Raw genomic sequence first — 18,539 nt, forward strand, 5'->3', positions numbered from 1 at the left:
TTACTTTAAAATTGGGCAGCCATGGCCTGAGGTTGGGTTGAAGTGCCCTTGAGTAAGGCATCTAACCCCCAACTGCTCCCCAGACGCTGTAGCATAGCTGCTCTGGGTATATATACAGTTGTGTTCAAAATAATAGCAGTGTGTTTAAAAATGTGAGTAAAGCTCAAAATCCTTATAATAGTTTTTATTTCCATGCATTGGGAACACTGCACATTATATTCTACATCAAAACATGAAGAAAAATGTATCAATATTTTAATTACTTTACAGAAAATGAAGAAAAATGAACATTGGGCTGTTCAAAAAAATAGCAGTGTCTGCATTTTTCATTACAAACTCCAAATATTTACTGTATAAACTGAAAAAATCTTAAGGATTTAGTATTCCTGTGAATCACTAAACTAATATTTAGTTGTATAACCACGGTTTCTGAGAACTTCTGGCACCTGTGAACAGGTATTCCAGCCCAGGATGATTTGACAACATTCCACAATTCCTCTGCATTTCTTGGTTTTGCCTCAGAAACAGCATTTTTGATGTCACACCACAAGTTTTCTATCGGATTAAGGTCCGGGGATTGGGCTGGCCACTCCATAACTTTCATTTTGTTGGTCTTGAACCCTGATGCTGCTCGCTTACTGGTGTGTTTGGGGTCGTTGTCTTGTTGAAACACCCATTTCAAGGGCATTTCCTCTTCAGCATAAGGCAACATGACCTCTTCAAGTATTTTGATATATGCAAACTGATCCATGATCCCTGGTATGCGATAAATGGGCCCGACACCACAGTAAGAGAAACATCCCCATATCATGATGCTTGCACCACCATGCTTCACTGTCTTCAGAGTGTACTGTGGCTTGAATTCAGTGTCTGGGAGTCGTCTGAAAAACTGTCTGCGGCTCTTGGACCCAAAAAGAACAATTTTACTTTCATCAGTCCACAAAATGTTTTTCCATTTCTCTTTAGGCCAGTCAGTGTGTTCTTTAGCAAATTGTATCCTCTTCAGCACATCTTTTTTTAAACAGTGGAACTTTGCGGGAGCTTCTTGCCGATAGATTAGCTTCACACAGGCGTCTTCTAATTGTCACAGTACTCACAGGTAACTTCAGACCGTCTTTGATCACCCTGGAGCTGATCATTGGCTGAGTCTTTGCCATTCTGGCTATTCTTCGATCCATTCGAATGGTAGTCTTCTGTTTTCTTCTACGTCTCTCTGGCTTTGCTGTCCATTTTAAAGCACTGGAGATCATTTTAGCTGAGCAGCCCATCATTTTCTGCACTTCTTTACGGTATACGTTTTACCTCTCCAATCAACGTTTTAATCAAAGCACGCTGTTCTTCTGAACAATGTCTGGAACGACCCATGTTTCTCAGGTTTTCAGAGAGAAATGGATGTACAACATGTGCTGGCTTCATCCTTAAATTAGGGCCACCTGACTGACATCTGTTTTTTCACAGAATGAATGATCTCACTAATTGAACTCCACACTGCTATTATTTTGAACACGTCCCTTTCACTTAATTATTCGATTACACAGACTCAGGAGCATGCATATCATGAATGTTGGGCCTGTTGGTTTTCTATGACTCTACTACACCTACTGGTAAATTATTTGCCATGTAGTCATATAATTTCCACCAAAAACAGTGATTGATCTGGTTAGTCGTGTTGGACTGCTATTATTTTGAACACAAGTGTATGTGTGTGTGTGTGTCTGCTCATTGCTCACTTGTGTGTGAATGTGTGTTTACTGCTTCAGATGGGTTAAATGCCATCTATCCATCCATTATCTGTAGCCGCTTATCCTGTGCAGGGTCACAGGCAAGCTGGAGCCTATCCCAGCTGACTATGGGCGAGAGGCGGGGTACACCCTGGACAAGTCGCCAGGTTATTGCAGGGCTGACACATAGAGACAAATAACCATTCACACCTACGGTCAATTTAGAGTCACCAATTAACCTAACCTGCATGCCTTTGGACTGTGGGGGAAACCAGAGCACCCGGAGGAAACCCACGCAGACACGGGGAGAACATGCAAACTCCACACAGAAAGGCCCTCGCCGGCCGCTGGGCTTGAACCTAGAACCTTCTTGCTGTGAGGCAACACCACTGTGCCGCCCATGGGTTAAATGCAGAGGTTAAATTTCACTTAAGTCTGTGCTTGAGTGTACGTGTGACAAATAAGGGCTGCTTCTTCTTGGCTCTTATCCAGAGCGACATACAACAAACCCAGAGCAGCCTGGGGAGCACTTAGGGGTTAGGTGTCTCGCTCAAAGGCACTTCAGCCATTCCTGCTGGTCTAGGGAATCAAACCGGCAACCTTTTGGTTCCAAAGCTGCTTCTTTAACCATTAGGGCATGGCTTCCCTTCATCAAAATCCATTAACTTCTTTTTGAGTTACGTTGGGCAAAGACAAAAAAAAATCCTGGATCCACAAACCGATCTGGATTTGCACCAAAATCTACTCGATTGTTCCTTCGCCAATGGCCCACTTTTTCTCAAAATTGCATCAAAATCTGTTCATTGTTTTTTTAATTACATTGTGAACAGCAAACACACACGCACATGGAAGCGAAAACCTAACATCCTCCAACAAAGTTGGCTGAGGTAATAAACACATCCGTACTGTTGTCTGTGAAAGAGTATGATTAGAAAAAGGTGATCATTCTCAATCCAGTAATGCATCACCATCATTAACATTAGCCACACTCTCACCCAGACAAAAGCTCCCTTCCTGCATCCTCATTACCCTTTACCTTCTACAGGCCTGTGATGACGCCTGCTTTCTTTCCTTTCTGTCCTGTTAGTGCTAATCACTGACTTAATGGAATGCTTTAATGAAGCACACACAATACTGCCCCAGAAGTCTCCACGAAGCTCTATGGATACCTGTGCATGCCGATTAGCACGTTAATGATCAAAACTATGAACATTCTGACACAGTATCACACTCCATCTCTTAAATGAGCAATGTGAGAAGAAAGGAGATGGGGCAGAGGAGCAGCATCAGGTGGCTGGCTTTGTGAGGATAATTTCATCAGGCTACGTCAGCAATACGGACACGCATGGTATATAAACGATCCTCGTTTTCTCATGCTCACAGAGATCATTAGCCTTACTCTAGGATGGCATATGTTTATATCAAGCAAAGACGAGCAATGAGACCCCTGGGTGCCTCTTCGGCTAAGGTAAGACCTTCAAACTTTAGTTGTGGGATCAGTTTTTCAAAAAGTTATCCTCAATTTTTCAGTGAGAGTGTTTTGAAATAAAAGGTCTAGACTATAGGTCATTTGCTTACAGTTTTCTGAAAGAAACCAGACATAATGTCTAAAAAAAAAATCATTTTGTTTGTTATACAAACCACACTCTGAAGTAAAGAAGTCCATCTGAGTTTCCCTGTAGATAGTTTTCACTGACGTCACGGCATTCCGGGGAACGCCCTCCAGCCGCCATCTTGTGGGGCAAACAAAATGGACCATCACCATTACCGGCTACGTTATCTCGGACGAATTTATGAAATTATATAGTCAGTTTTCTAAAATAAAGATCAATGTCGGCAAAATCAAGCAAACAGAAGTATATAGATACATTAGACGACATCTCACGACAACGGTATGCAGCCAAACTGGCCTTGATTGGGGGAATTGACCCCTACGAAGTGGACAAAGATGCATTGTCAAGTGACTATGCAGGGCTGCCAAAGCCTGAAACTGCCAAAGCCTGCTCCAAAGCCTGAAACTGACTTCATCAAACTTTAAAGGCTGTCTGATATATACAACTTTATATATTCACAGCGCGCCTTTTGTCGGATGCCACCTTTTTCACGGCTGAATCGCGCAGATCCGATTTTTTTTTTTAGGGGGGGCGTTGGAGTGTCTGATTATAATTTCAAAGTAAATTCTGTATTAAAATTACTAAATAAGCAAATCCGTTACAGTCCATGAAACAGGAAGTATAAGGATGAGAAAAAAACAGTTTAAATCGGAAAGCTGCGCACATTTGCGCAGTCCTGCACACCGCTCGGGCTGCGCAAATGTGCGCAGCTTTCCGATTTAAACTGGGTTTTTTTTCATCTTTATACTTCCTGTTTCATGGACTGTAACGGATTTGTTTATTTAGTAATTTTAATACAGAATTTACTTTGAAATTATAATCAGACACTCCAACGCCCCCCCTAAAAAAAAAAATCAGAACTGCGTGATTCAGGTGGCATCCGCCAAAAGGCACGCTGTTTGCATCCCAAACACAAATCAAATCATACAGAATAGACCTAAAATGTTTTTCAAAAATGACCCTTGCGTGAGTGAAGTGACAAGTTTCAAATAGAAACGTGACAAACGAGCGATATTAAGTGTACATTACAATGTAAACGTACACTCAGCGGTTCCAGTTAGGCATTCTCCAGAGATTGTTTACACGATGTTTTGATTTCCAAAAACAAACTTAAACACAATTGATTGTTTATTTAAACAACTTACCACTTATAAAATGATCGGAGCAGACTTTGCTGTGTTTGGAAGGCTGATAATCCTTGCGGTTGATTCTCGCAAGCCATAGATTTCTCCTTTGTATGCTGAGTTTCTTTGTTTGCTCGCCTTCGTGCTCCCGTACAGTGGGAATTCCATAAAAGCTCCGCTTGACTTCATCATCTGACCTATTACGACAGCTGTGAATACAACAGGTGTGCACCATTGCTAGCTTTAAATAGCCTGCTTGGGTTCTTTTGAAGACTTTGTACTCGCGCGTTACAATGTGTGCTCAGTCACCCGTACGGTAAGCTTGACCCGCAAGATGGCCACCACTAGGGAATCCCCGACTCTGTGATGTCATGTGAAAACGATCTATAAGTAAAGATTCCAAGTAGGACCCTTAATATAGCCACTTTTTGTACAAGTGAAGCTGTACATCTACGTTTTTATATGTAATACTTATAAAAATCTATTTCATTTCAGTGTTATTTTTCCTTACCAGACCTGGCACAGGGTAATATTTCAGCAGCTTACTCTGTAGAGCAAAGAAATCTACTAGTTGAGGTTACTGATAGTCATCGTACAAGCTGTAGGTTCTCATGGAGTCACAACATCACAAAAGTTAAAAACTGCTCCTATTTGGACAACTTAGAAAAATTTGATTTTTAGATTTTTTTTTATAAAATGCTTAAGCATCCAAATTTTAAGACACCATCAATTACATTCAATTTTATTATATTTGTATGGCACTTTTAACGAGACTGTCAGTGATGGTGTAGCTCACTCCAGCCCCGTCTAGTCCAGAAGGAACGATCTAAAGTGGGCCACCTTGCACAATAAATGTTGCAAGCTACAGTATATATAGAAGCTATATCCATCCTAGGAATACCGACCTATTTGCAAGAAAGAATCCAAAACGGCGAGGAATTGACCGAAAATAAGTAATTTTTTTTGAACTGCTCATTAAGGCTTAATTAGTCCATAACTTAATTAATAATTGTAATGAAGCAACTCTGGGTAGAAGTTCTATGCACCCTAGGTCCCCCTACTTTCATGCCAGAAAGAATCAAAATCGGTGAAGAATTGAGGAAGAAGAAGCAATTTGTATGGAAACTGCTAGTTAGGGATTGATTAATTACTCTATATCTTCATTATTAATTGTAATTATGCAAATTTGGGTAGAAGCTATAGTATATGCACCCCAGGCAGACCTACCTTCCTGCCAAAAAGAATAAAAATTGGTGAAGAATTGAGAGAGAAGAAGCGATTTTCGTGAAATGCGGACGATGGACAACACATGATGTCATAAACTCACCACCTGTCGGCCAGATGAGCTAATAGATATTTCATCCTCCCACTAAAAACATCAACATGATTACAAAGCTTAAATACATCATGAAGAAAACACTCAAGGAGGTGATATGGCACTGATTGTGCAACGTGGGCTCTCCTCATCTCCTCAGAATCAAACTAAAATAGTGGTATTTCAAACACGGTGATGAAACTCCAGTGTGTCAGTCCAGTTGTTTTTCAGCAAGTGAAACCAGAACCGGAAACTCTGAAGTGGTTCATTGTTTCAAAACCAGGTTCTGACTGGTCCATCCCTTATCAAAAAGAAATATACTTCAAGTTCATTTTAAGTATACTTAAGTTAAAGTATATTTCCTTAAGTATACTTCTGTGTACCAAGTATGCTGATATCAATGTACTTCCAGTATACTTGTAAGTAAACTCATCTAATACTTCTTGGGACTAAATTGGCCCACTTTTAGTTTATAAAAAGTATACTTTAAGTCTAAGAGAAGTAAACTTTGAGTATACACCTAGTATTTTTTATTTTGTACTGCAAATATACCACAAGTAAACTTATATACTAATAGTTTACTAGTTCTATACTTGTAGTCCACTCTTTAGTTTACAAAAGCATACTTCATAGTATACTGGAAATATACTATGAGTTTACTTGTTTTATACTTCTAGTCCACTTTTTAGTTTACTAAAGTATACTTTGTAGTATACTGGAAATATACTATTGGTTTACTCGTTACACACTTCTAGTCCACTTTTTAGTTTATAAAAGTATACTTTATAGTATATTGGAAATATACTATTAGTTACTGGTTATGTACATCTAGTCCACTTTTTAGTTTTGAAGTTTACTGCAATGACCCTTCTAGGTATACTATTAGTTTTCTAGCCCTAACCCTTACCTCATGCACACTACCAGTAGACAACTGAAGTGTTTTGTACCTTAAGTTACAATGAAGTTATAAAGGTAAGAATTCACAAAATAACAACAGATATTCAGGATTAAGAACATATTCATTTTCTTTAAAAATCAAAATTTAAAGCTACATTGTATTAAATGCCAAAGTATAAAAACATGGCAACGACAACTGAAATTGACATCCAAGCTCTAAAGATAAATAAATAAATAAATACAAAATTAATTATCCCACTCGGGAGAAAGGAAAAAAAAAAACTTATATAGAACCACAGACATACCTAAGAGTCAACAATGCTGAAGCTCAACTACAGGGCAAGTCCACTTAAACATAAGGCCCAAATATTTTAATACTTTATTGCACTTCTGTTAAGTATATCTTAATCAAAAGTTTAAGTATAAGCTTAATATACTTCGACTTTTCTATATACTTCAGTATAAGCCAAGTATACTTATGTATAACTTTATTAAGTATATCTCTGATAAGTAAATAAAAAGTAAACCGAAAGCATACTCTCTTATTTTTAGTTTAAAAGAAGTATACTAGAATAAACTTCTTTTTTGTAAGCGATATCTACAGTCTACTGTAGCTTTTCTATTAGTTTCACTGTCGTCACTTCATAGTAACTATGAAATTATCAGCTTTAACATAACAGCGGAGGAATAAGGTGGGATGTTAATGTGTTCGAGCCACACCTGAAGAAATATGCAGTCTGACCATGCAGTGAGTCAATAACGGTCAACAGGTTGGGAAGTTTCTGAAGAATAGTGCAATTTTCATCAAAACCTGAATGCTTTTATGTGTTGAACTAAATAACTCAATTTATTTTTTATTAACATGAAGGTTTTTGTTGCTTGATTTTTTTTTGTTCTCATGGAAAAAAATCATTTAAAAAATTCATATATTCTAGTGACTGTCTTTAGGTCAACTTGACAATCGCACAAAATCACTAATCTTTGCAAATATGAAACAAAAAGGAGGAGGGGTTTTTTTCACACCCCAGTACGTTATTTTTCTTCCATGCACTCCATCCCGTTCATCAGGACCCCCAAGAAATATACCCAGTATATACTCCAGGAACACAAATTATATAAACACAATACTTATATATAATTATCTATTAAAAAAGACTCAGGCTTGGGTAGCACAGTGGTGTAGTGGTTAGCACTGTTGCCTCACAGCAAGAAGGTACTGGGTTTGAACCTCGTGGCCGATGAGGGCTTTTCTATGTGGAGTTTGCATGTTCTCCCCGTGTCTGTGTGGGTTTCCTCCAGGTGCTCTGGTTTCCCCCACAGTCCAAAGACATGCAGGTTAGGTCAAATACAGAAAAATAACAGATACATGTGATTGTGAGTTGTATGAGATCACATGACCAAACCTGTGAAGGTGTATTTCAGCATATTATACCCTGAAATTACAAATGATCTCAAGATAAAACGTGCTCGGGGTGGATTATGGTGGTGGGAGCCCCTGGGCTTGAACCTTTATTGCAGCCCTATATCTACACCATGACATGAATATACAGCTAACTAACTTTATCCATCCATTATCTGTAGCCACTTATCCTGTCCTACAGGGTCGCAGGCAAGCTGGAGCTGATCCCAGCTGACTATGGGCGAGAGGCGGGGTACACCCTGGACAAGTTGCCAGGTTATTACAGGACTGCCACAGACACAGACAACCATTCACACCTACGGTCAATTTAGAGTCACCAGTTAACCTAACCTGCATGTCTTTGGACTGTGGGGGAAACCGGAGCACCCGGAGGAAACCCACGCGGACACGGGGAGAACATGCAAACTCCACACAGAAAGGCCCTCGTCGGCCACAGGGCTCGAACCCAGGACCTTCTTGCTGTGAGGCAACAGCGCTAACCACTACACCACCGTGCCGCCTAACTAACTGGGTACTGTGGGGGTACCACTAAATATACTCAGTCAATAAACTATACGGTTTTGAATGGTGATGTTGGTTTTAATTTGAAATAAAATGATGAAGGAAATACAGATAAAACTAAATCTTTGATGTGAATACTCTATTCAGAATTTGGCAAAAATTCTGCAAATTTGTGGAAAAATGGCAGCTTGATCTGGGACATGATAAATGGTTGACGACATCGCATTCCCTTAAAAAGGTTGTAGTCCACTGAAAAGTCTACAGTTATCACTAATTGTATTTTAAGTTGTAACTTTATACACCTAAGGATTGGTGCGCTCACAGAGTAATCATAACCGTAATAAAACATCATGCAAAATATTTCATCACCGTTGTAACTCCATTTACCGCATACCCAAAACCAATACGATCGCATGTTTTGATCTAAATGGAAAGCCTCAGGGTCAAGGTCACGACCTCACCAAAAGTAGTAACTTAAAATCACTACGCCATATAAAAATTTAATTATAAATCTGCGATTTTTGTTTTTTAAAATGAAAGCTGAAAGTTAGGTATAGAATGTGTTTCTTACAGAATATGTTACGATGGTAGCTGGTCTTGTATGAATTTCTGAGCTATAAAATGAGTTGTGGTCTATTTTTTACCGTAGCGTGTTATTTGTGTGCGGGGAAGGACACACATTAACAATTTGCATGTGTAGAATGGAATTTTCCACTCCAACAGTTAGAAGTTGATCGTGCTTCCATTTGTGGTCTTTCTGTTACGCGGGTGATCTGTTCGGACGTTATCACTGAAAAGGTGAGTTTTGAGAGTTTTATTTTGTTTTAGTCTTGCAGTATAAGGCAATAGAATGTTTCGTTTTCATTTTACTTTCATATTTCGTAGTGTTTGCGTATTTTTGGCCAATATTTTGCAACCATGGTCAATTTAGATCGAACTTTTGATAGACTCTACGGCCAGTCATTTTGCCCCGTCCCCGCCTCGCGCTCCGTCCGGTGCCGTAATGATGTCCCGTTGCTCGCGCGCTGCAGCAGAGACCCACGCGACCTTCAGCCGGTACAGTCGCTGTTCTTTTACCACCGCCGTTATTCTCATCTTTCTGGTGTGTTCTTGATTTTTCCATTGTGTCCTATTTCGCCATATCAAATACCCAAACTGTATCATATTATTCATATTTAAGTGAATAATCAATTCAGTCATCATAACTTGGCATTTTTAACCCAAGCAATCAAAAAGAGGAAATTGATTCAATATTTTCACTCATCTGTGAAGGAGGGGCTTTAATTCTTCATGATGTAGTTATTTTATATGTAAATCAATTTTGCAAAAGCATCTGAATTGTAATCAAATAAATTTTCCACAGTGCAGGCCAGATAAAGCAAGATACTATCTTTATTCTTATTAAACATGACAAAAGAAGCATTGAGTGTTAGGTAAATGCAAAAAAAAAAATTGTAAAATTAGAAAATTTATTTTTTGACCATAATGTCCCAAATGAGAGACCAGTTTCTGAGACGGACCCATATATACACTACCGTTCAAAAGTTTGGGGTCACTTTGAAATGTCCTTATTTTTGAAAGAAAAGCACTGTTCTTTTCAATGAAGATCACTTTAAACTAATCAGAAATCCACTCTATACATTGCTAATGTGGTAAATGACTATTCTAGCTGCAAATGTCTGGTTTTTGGTGCAATATCTCCATAGGTGTATAGAGGCCCATTTCCAGCAACTCTCACTCCAGTGTTCTACAGGGAGTGCAGAATTATTAGGCAAGTTGTATTTTTGAGGATTAGTTTTATTATTGAAAAACAACTATGTTCTTGATGAACCCAAAAGACTCATAAATATCAAAGCTGAGTATTTTTGGAAGTTGGAGTAGGGCTTTCTTAGTTTTAGCTATCTTAGGAGGATATCTGTGTGTGCAGGTGACTATAACTGTGCATAATTATTAGGCAACTTAACAAAAAACAAACATATACCCATTTCACTCATTTATTTTCACCAGGGAAACCAATATAACAACTCAACATTCACTAATATACATTGCTGGCATTCAAAAACAAACAAAAAAACAAATCAGTGACTAATATAGCCGCCTTTCTTTACAAGGACACTCAAAAGCCTGCCATCCATGGATTCGGTCAGTGTTTTGATCTGTTTGCGATCAACATTGCGTGCAGCAGCAACCACAGCCTCCCAGACACTGTTCAGAGATGTGTACTGTTTCCCCTCCTTGTAGATCTCACATTTGATGAGGGACCACAGGTTTTCTATGGGGTTCAGATCAGGTGAACAAGGAGGCCACGTCATTAATCTTTCTTCCTTTAGACCCTTTCTGGCCAGCCATGCTGTGGAGTACTTGGATGCGTGTGATGGAGCATTGTCCTGCATGAAAATCATGTTTTTCTTGAAGGATGCTGACTTCTTCCTGTACCACTGCTTGAAGAAGGTGTCTTCCAAAAACTGACAATAGGACTGGGAGTTGAGCTTGACACCATCCTCAACCCGAAAAGGTCCCACAAGCTCATCTTTGATGATACCAGCCCATACCAGTACCCCACCTCCACCTTGCTGGCGTCTGAGTCGGACTGGAGCTCTCTGCCCTTTGCTGATCCAGCCACGAGCCCATCCATCTGGCCCATCAAGACTCACTCATTTCATCTGTCCATAAGACCTTAGAAAAATCAGTCTTGTGATACTTCTTGGCCCAGTCTTGACGTTTCATCTTGTGTGTCTTGTTCAGTGGTGGTCGTTTTTCAGCCTTTGTTACCTTGGCCGTGTCCCTGAGTATTGCACACCTTGTGCTTTTTGACACTCCAGTGATGTTGCAGCTCTGAAATATGGCAAAACTGGTGGCGAGTGGCATCTTGGCAGCTTCACGCTTGACTTTCCTCAGTTCACGGGCAGTTAGTTTGCGCCTTTTTTTTTCAACGCGCTTCTTGTGACCCTGTTGACTATTTTGAATGAAGCGCTTGATTGTTTGATGGTCACGCTTCAAAAGCTGGGCAATTTTAAGAGTGCTCCATCCCTTTGCAATATATGTCACTATTTTTGACTTTTCGGAGTCCGTCAAATCCCTCTTCTGACCCATTTTGCCAAAGGAAAGGAAGTTGCCTAATAATTTTGCACACCTGATATAGGGTGTTGATGTCATTAGACCACACCCCTTTTCATTACAGAGATGCACATCACCTGGTATGCTTAATTGGTAGGAGGCTTTCAAGCCTATGCAGCTTGGAGTAGGCCAACATGCATAGAGAGGGTAATGTGGTCAACATACTCATTTGCCTAATAATTCTGCACTCCCTGTAATGGTACAATGTGTTTGCTCATTGCCTCAGAAGGCTAATGGATGATTAGAAAACCCTTGTACAATCATGTTAGCACAGCTGAAAACAGTTTAGCTCTTTAGAGAAGCTATAAAACTGACCTTCCTTTGAGCAGATTGAGTTTCTGGAGCATCACATTTGTGGGGTCGATTAAATGCTCAAAATGGCCAGAAAAATGTCTTGACTATATTTTCTATTCATTTTACAACTTATGGTGGGAAATAAAAGTGTGACTTTTCATGGAAAACACAAAATTGTCTGGGTGACCCCAAACTTTTGAACGGTAGTGTATATATATATATATATATATATATATATATGTGTGTGTGTGTGTGTATGTGTGTGTACACATATACATAGTACATACATATACCACATGCATATATACATAAGAACAGCAGACCAGGGTTACGAATGCAGCAATTCTGACCACAGCACAAAAGAAATTCAGGAAGCTTGAAAGTATCCAAGCTAATACTGATCATATATTCTCGATACGATATTGTCTCATCTCATCTCATTATCTCTAGCCGCTTTATCCTTCTACAGGGTTGCAGGCAAGCTGGAGCCTATCCCAGCTGACTACGGGTGAAAGGCGGGGTACACCCTGGACAAGTCGCCAGGTCATCACAGGGCTGACACATAGACACAGACAACCATTCACACTCACATTCACACCTACGGCCAATTTAGAGTCACCAGTTAACCTAACCTGCATGTCTTTGGACTGTGGGGGAAACCAGAGCACCCGGAGGAAACCCACGCGGACACGGGGAGAACATGCAAACTCCGCACAGAAAGGTCCCGCTGGCCGCTGGGCTTGAACCCGGACCTTCTTGCTGTGAGGCGACAGTGCTAACCACTACACCACCATGCTGCCATAATAGTCGTAATAATTCTTGAAAAATAAAAGAGTTATGTTCTTACCATCAAATACTTTCATTCCATATTTTGTTGCTTTTTTTTTGGTTGTATTTTTGGGGGTTTTGTTTTCATGTAGAGTTTTTATTTCGTCCTCGGTTGTTTCAGCAACATGCTTCACCTTTTTGTTTTTCTCTACTCACGGTATATGAGCTGATATCCTAGTAGTAGAGTAGCCAGTCAGAGCATGCAGTTTCTCATTACATTACATGACATTACATGACATCTTGGTTGTTATCAGACAACATGGCCGACTTCCGGTTTGGAAAATAAGCGTGACGTGACGTGCACACAAAGAATTGTGTAGCTTGTTTTGAAGGGGTAATTAAGGCAAATAATTTGGGTTGAAGGAATAGATTCAGGAAAAAGAAAAAAAGTTTGGGACCCCTATTGTAAGACATTTTAACTAGTGGTTAAGGTTTCTAAGTCCTGTGTAATGTAACTCTTGTTGGTTGTACCCTGTCTTTTCTCCCTCACCTGAGTAGAAGGTGCAGCTCGTGCTCTTGCTCACACTGATGACCAAGCTCACCTGTGACGCAGAGGCCATGACAAGCTGCTGCATGCGCAAGCTGCACCCATGCACACTGTATGAGTTGCTGTGTCGTGCGGGACACCGGAACCTCACCGACCCGGACAGGATACTCAGCCGCCTGAGCAGCGACGCTGCCGCCGGGATCCTCACACTGGGCAAACGGAAAGCGACCGAAACCCGGTACCAGGATCGACTGCAGCATCTTCTGCACAGTTCACGCAATCAAGCTGCAGGGATCCTTACTATGGGCAAGAGAGACGGAGAGAGCGGACACGATACCGTTCACACTCCCATTAAACTGGACCTCGAGAGACCACTGAAGTACCTGATCCAACCTGGAGACAGAGACTCATACGGACAATGAAACATCTTACTCTAAAGCAACACACACCCACACGGTGTTCTCATTATCCACCTCGTCCATTAACCTAGTGATGAATCAAGTTGTGATGAATATTTCTACATGTGCACTGTTTTATTGCACCTTCGTTATTACAAGCAGGATTAGTCTGAATCATCTACTGTGTATATTCAAGTTCAGACTGATTCCTAGTTATTTGTGTGTAATGTTACAAGCGGCCACAAAGTGGCAGAGTTGTATCATATTGTACAGATAAATTGCAAATAATAAAATAAAGAAGAAATGAACAGTAATCATTGTGGAGAGGTGGACAAAGTACCCAACTTCATTACTTAAGTCAAAGTACAGATCCCGCTGGTCAAATGTTACTCCGATACAAGTGAAAGTTGTCCAGTCAAATTTTTACTTAAGTACTGAAGTACTCGCTTTTAAAAATACTTAAGTATTAAAAGTACATTTTCTGTCAACACATTGTTGTATTATTGCCACAGCGCTTACAAAACCTCATGCCTCTGAAACAACCAACTGGATTATTTTGTGAATTCACAAAATGAACGCATGCTGTGGCATCATGGTGGTTTTACATGAAGCTAGTTAGTCAGCGAAGCTCCACATGACATGCTAGCAAACACTTTTCAAACTCAAAATCATATTGGGTAGCTAACGTTACTAGAAAAGAAAGATTTCTACATTTTGTTTATTTGGCAAGATTATGCTAAAACATATTTCCGAAAGGACTTCAGATAAGTTAACGTTATTCATGTTAGCGTAACTCCATTTTTACATGCTAACTAACAGTGTCCAAGTTAGCTAGCTGTGTGTAAACGTTAGTCGTGGACAAGGCAATGGCAACTTGGCGGGCAAATCCATAAAGTCATTTGACTAACCAGACTGCATAGCTATTGCAACATTATCACTAGCTCTAAAAGCAGACAACTTCATTGCAAGCTTTCTCTTGGAATAAAACGTTTATATACCTCAATATGCTTCCGCAGGTTGGACGACGAGTTTTTGTAGGCCATGATATGGTTCAGTTTTAGGCAAACAAAGCAAACATTTAAAACGAAACAAATCTTTACTATGGGCGGCACGGTGGTGTAGTGGTTAGCGCTGTCGCCTCACAGCAAGAAGGTCCTGGGTTCGAGCCCCAGGGCCGGCGAGGGCCTTTCTGTGCGGAGTTTGCATGTTCTCCCCGTGTCCGCATGGGTTTCCTCCGGGTGCTCCAGTTTCCCCCACAGTCCAAAGACATGCAGGTTAGGCTAACTGGTGACTCTAAATTGACCGTAGGTGTGAATGTGAGTGTGAATGGTTGTCTGTGTCTATGTGTCAGCCCTGTAATGACCTGGCGACTTGTCCAGGGTGTACCCCGCCTTTCGCCCGTAGTCAGCTGGGATAGGCTCCAGCTTGCCTGCGACCCTGTATAAGGATAAAGCGGCTAGAGATAATGAGATGAGACAAATCTTTACTCCTTTGAGAAAACTGAAACGTGGGTTCATGGGCCACGGGTGCGTTCATTCCCCAGAAGAACCGCCTGCTTCCATTCTGCCATCAACTGATGGTGTTCAAATAACGCTGCTGAGAAATCACTGAACTTGATTTTATACAGTCTATGGACGTGACGTGACCCTAGTGATTACTGATAGTGCCTCAGTGTCACCTGCGGAAAAAAAACCAATCACGTTTTAGAAAAGAAAAGAAAAAAAAACATCCACTTTCAAAGCTGCCTCATAGTAACGAGTAACGAGGACCTTGATAGAAATGTAGTGGAGTGAAAAGTACGATATTTGTCTTTCTAATGTAGTGATGTTAAAGTCATAAGTTTCCAAACAAAATAAAAATACTCAAGCAAAGTACAGATACTCAAAAAGCGTACTTAAGTCCAGTACTCAAGTAAATGTACTTCATTACTGTCCACCTCTATCATTGTGTGAACAGACAAAGAGAAGTGAAAAGTGAGGGAAGAAAAGGAAAAACAAGAATCTGTCATCAACAACCTTATCATTTGGATAACCAGGATTTGTCAAGTGTCCCTAAAAAAAAAACCCAAAACAAACCGATGCGATTATCAGCATTAACCAGTAAAAATACTTATATGTTTTACAGTAAATTAATATGTGAGCATTTAATATTACTCACATATAACAACTGTCCTAAAATGTAGTTATGATTATGGTAACTTTCTCCCGATGGAGTGGGCTTTGATTTGAAGAAAAGAGAAATTTCTCAAATTTTTTTGGTTGCTTTTTTTTTCTTCACTTAGCTAGGCTATTTGTCTTCAACAAAATACAAGTATTTAAACAATCCCTGAACTGCTCCGTCATTCAAATCCACCATCCTGATTTTTTTTTGACTGAAAATTTTAATTTAAAACAAAAAAACACCCCAAACGGTCTTTTCTAACCTATTCAGTATTTAACATCTCATCTCATTATCTCTAGCCGCTTTGTCCTTCTACAGGGTCGCAGGCAAGCTGGAGCCTATCCCAGCTGACTACGGGCGAGAGGCGGGGTACACCCTGGACAAGTCGCCAGGTCATCACAGGGCTGACACATAGACAACCATTCACACTCACATTCACACCTACGGTCAATTTAGAGTCACCAGTTAACCTAACCTGCATGTCTTTGGACTGTGGGGGAAACCGGAGCACCCGGAGGAAACCCACGCGGACACGGAGAGAACATGCAAACTCCACACAGAAAGGCCTTCGCCGGCCACGGGGCTCGAACCCGGACCTTCTTGCTGTGAGGCGACAGCGCTAACCACTACACCACCGTGCTGCCCAGTATTTAACATAATCTACATTTTTGTTTTTGCCAACATTTCCATTTTTTATCCGTTTATACTTCCAGTTAATATTGTGGAACATCCATAAATCCAGTTCCTGTTCAATTACATTATAGCAGCTACACTATATAGCCAAAAGTTTGTGGCCACCTGACCATATAAACCTCCCCAAACTGTTGCCACAAAATTGGATGTTTGCAATTGTACAGGATGCCTTTGCTTGTAATTTTTCTTCACTGGAATTAAGAGGCTGATCCCAAACCAGTTCTAACACGACAATGCCCCTGTGCACAAAGCAAACTCCATGTTTGCCGAGCTTGGAGTGGAAGAACTCTAATAGCCCACACAGAGGCCTGACCTCATCCTCAATGAAAACTGCTGGAACGAATTGTAATGCCGATTTTGCAGCAGACCTCATCACCCTGACCAAAGCTCTTGTCGGTGAATGAGCACAAATCCCGACAGCAACATTCCCAAATCTAGTGGAAAGCCTTCCCAGAAGAGTGGATGCTGTTATAGTCATAAAGGGTGGGGCAACTCCATATTAATACCATGTCTTTGGAAAAATGTGTTCAGTAAGCACATATGGGCATCAAGAATGGATGTTCACATACTTTTGGCTATATAGTGTATATAGTAACAGCTATAAGCAGTCGTTCCCTCTCCAGCCTCTCTTCTCTTTATATTAATAAAACCAAAAAAAAGCAGATTGTCTCCTTACAGATCAATGATAAATTTTCGTTACATTTTTATATGATCTGTGTGTTGTTAAGCTAAGATTATGTGACGCGTCCATGACGGGAGTCCCTACGAATGTGCTGTTACTATAGAAACAATATCGTATGAGAGCGAGCGCATTAATATTAAGCTGTGATCTGAACTACAGCTGGCACTACAGTCAGTGATACTCTTCCATCAGCTGTGAGTTAATCTCAAAGTAAAATTATAAGAACGTAAATCTGACAAGCCTATAGCGTCACCTACAGGTATATTATGAGTAGTGTCATGAGTTTTTAATGTATTGTGCTTAAATGTCATATTTATAGCCAGAATTGTGGCTGACGCAAGATGGGTTCAAACTGTTTTGGTATTTTTTTCCCGTTCTAAGTCAATGCACTAAGTCAAGTGGATGTCTGTGTTTGTTGTGACCTCTCTAGTGATTTATAAAGAAATAAGATTATTTCCTGCAAGACTGATAAAAAAAAAGGAAAATCAGAAATAAAGATAGAGCCTGTTTATAAAGCCTGGGTGGCAGAGAGAGAAACAGGGACTAAGAGAATATGATAGTGTGAGTATGTGAGAGAACAAATGAGGGGGAGGGAGAGAGAGAGAGAGAGAGAGAGAGAGAGAGAATGCTAGAAGACGTACCAGTTACCAATGTGAACTGAGATGCTGAACATTGGAGGGATGCTGACTGGACACCTGCTGCAGCCCGAGTCAAGGACTGGAGAACTGAAATACGCTTTAAAATCAAGCTGACTAGAGAAAATGAAGAGAAATCTCCAAGTTCCAGGCAGAAGAATGAATGGCTGAGTGAAGAGAAAGGAAAAGATCAGAAGAGCTTTTCAGAGGGAGCAGTGAAGTGTGGTAGTGTGGTATGTGGTCCGAATCCGAGGGAAAAGAGCAAAAAAAGAGCAATCTAGGAAAAGCTTGAAGAGATGGGATTTTTTTCCCCCAGCTGACCAGGAGATTTGCACTTTTCATCATCACGGACCAACGTTAACTGCATCTTCACAAGGATAAGCTCACGTACATGGGTGAGGGCACAGATTAACTTAAATACCATCTGAGAACAAACTGAATCAACCAGCGTCTTCGATGAAGTGCACTTAATCTGTCCAGACACCTCGGAGGAAGCCGTCCGGTTTAATGCCTCTCTCAGATCTGCAGCTTTCTCGCTCACAGTATCCATCTCTCCAATTGCATTCTCCTCTGTCTTTTTCACTCTCATACCCTCAATCTCCTTCTGCTAATCTTCTTTTTGGGATGGAGTGATTTCAGGAGTCAATAGCAGCC

At 40.5% G+C, this 18,539-nt stretch overlaps 1 protein-coding gene across 1 annotated transcript; it reads left to right on the forward strand.

The window, feature by feature from the left end:
* The first annotated feature begins 3,159 nt into the window (after positions 1-3,159).
* On the forward strand, positions 3,160-13,739 carry hcrt (hypocretin (orexin) neuropeptide precursor). The gene is made up of 2 exons (XM_060902425.1): positions 3,160-3,189; positions 13,329-13,739. The coding sequence occupies exons 1-2, from the start codon at positions 3,160-3,162 to the stop codon at positions 13,737-13,739; spliced, it is 441 nt and encodes a 146-aa protein (XP_060758408.1).
* Positions 13,740-18,539: the final 4,800 nt, after the last annotated feature.

The sequence above is a fragment of the Neoarius graeffei genome, chromosome 20 (assembly GCF_027579695.1).
Source record: "Neoarius graeffei isolate fNeoGra1 chromosome 20, fNeoGra1.pri, whole genome shotgun sequence".
NCBI lineage: Eukaryota > Metazoa > Chordata > Actinopteri > Siluriformes > Ariidae > Neoarius > Neoarius graeffei.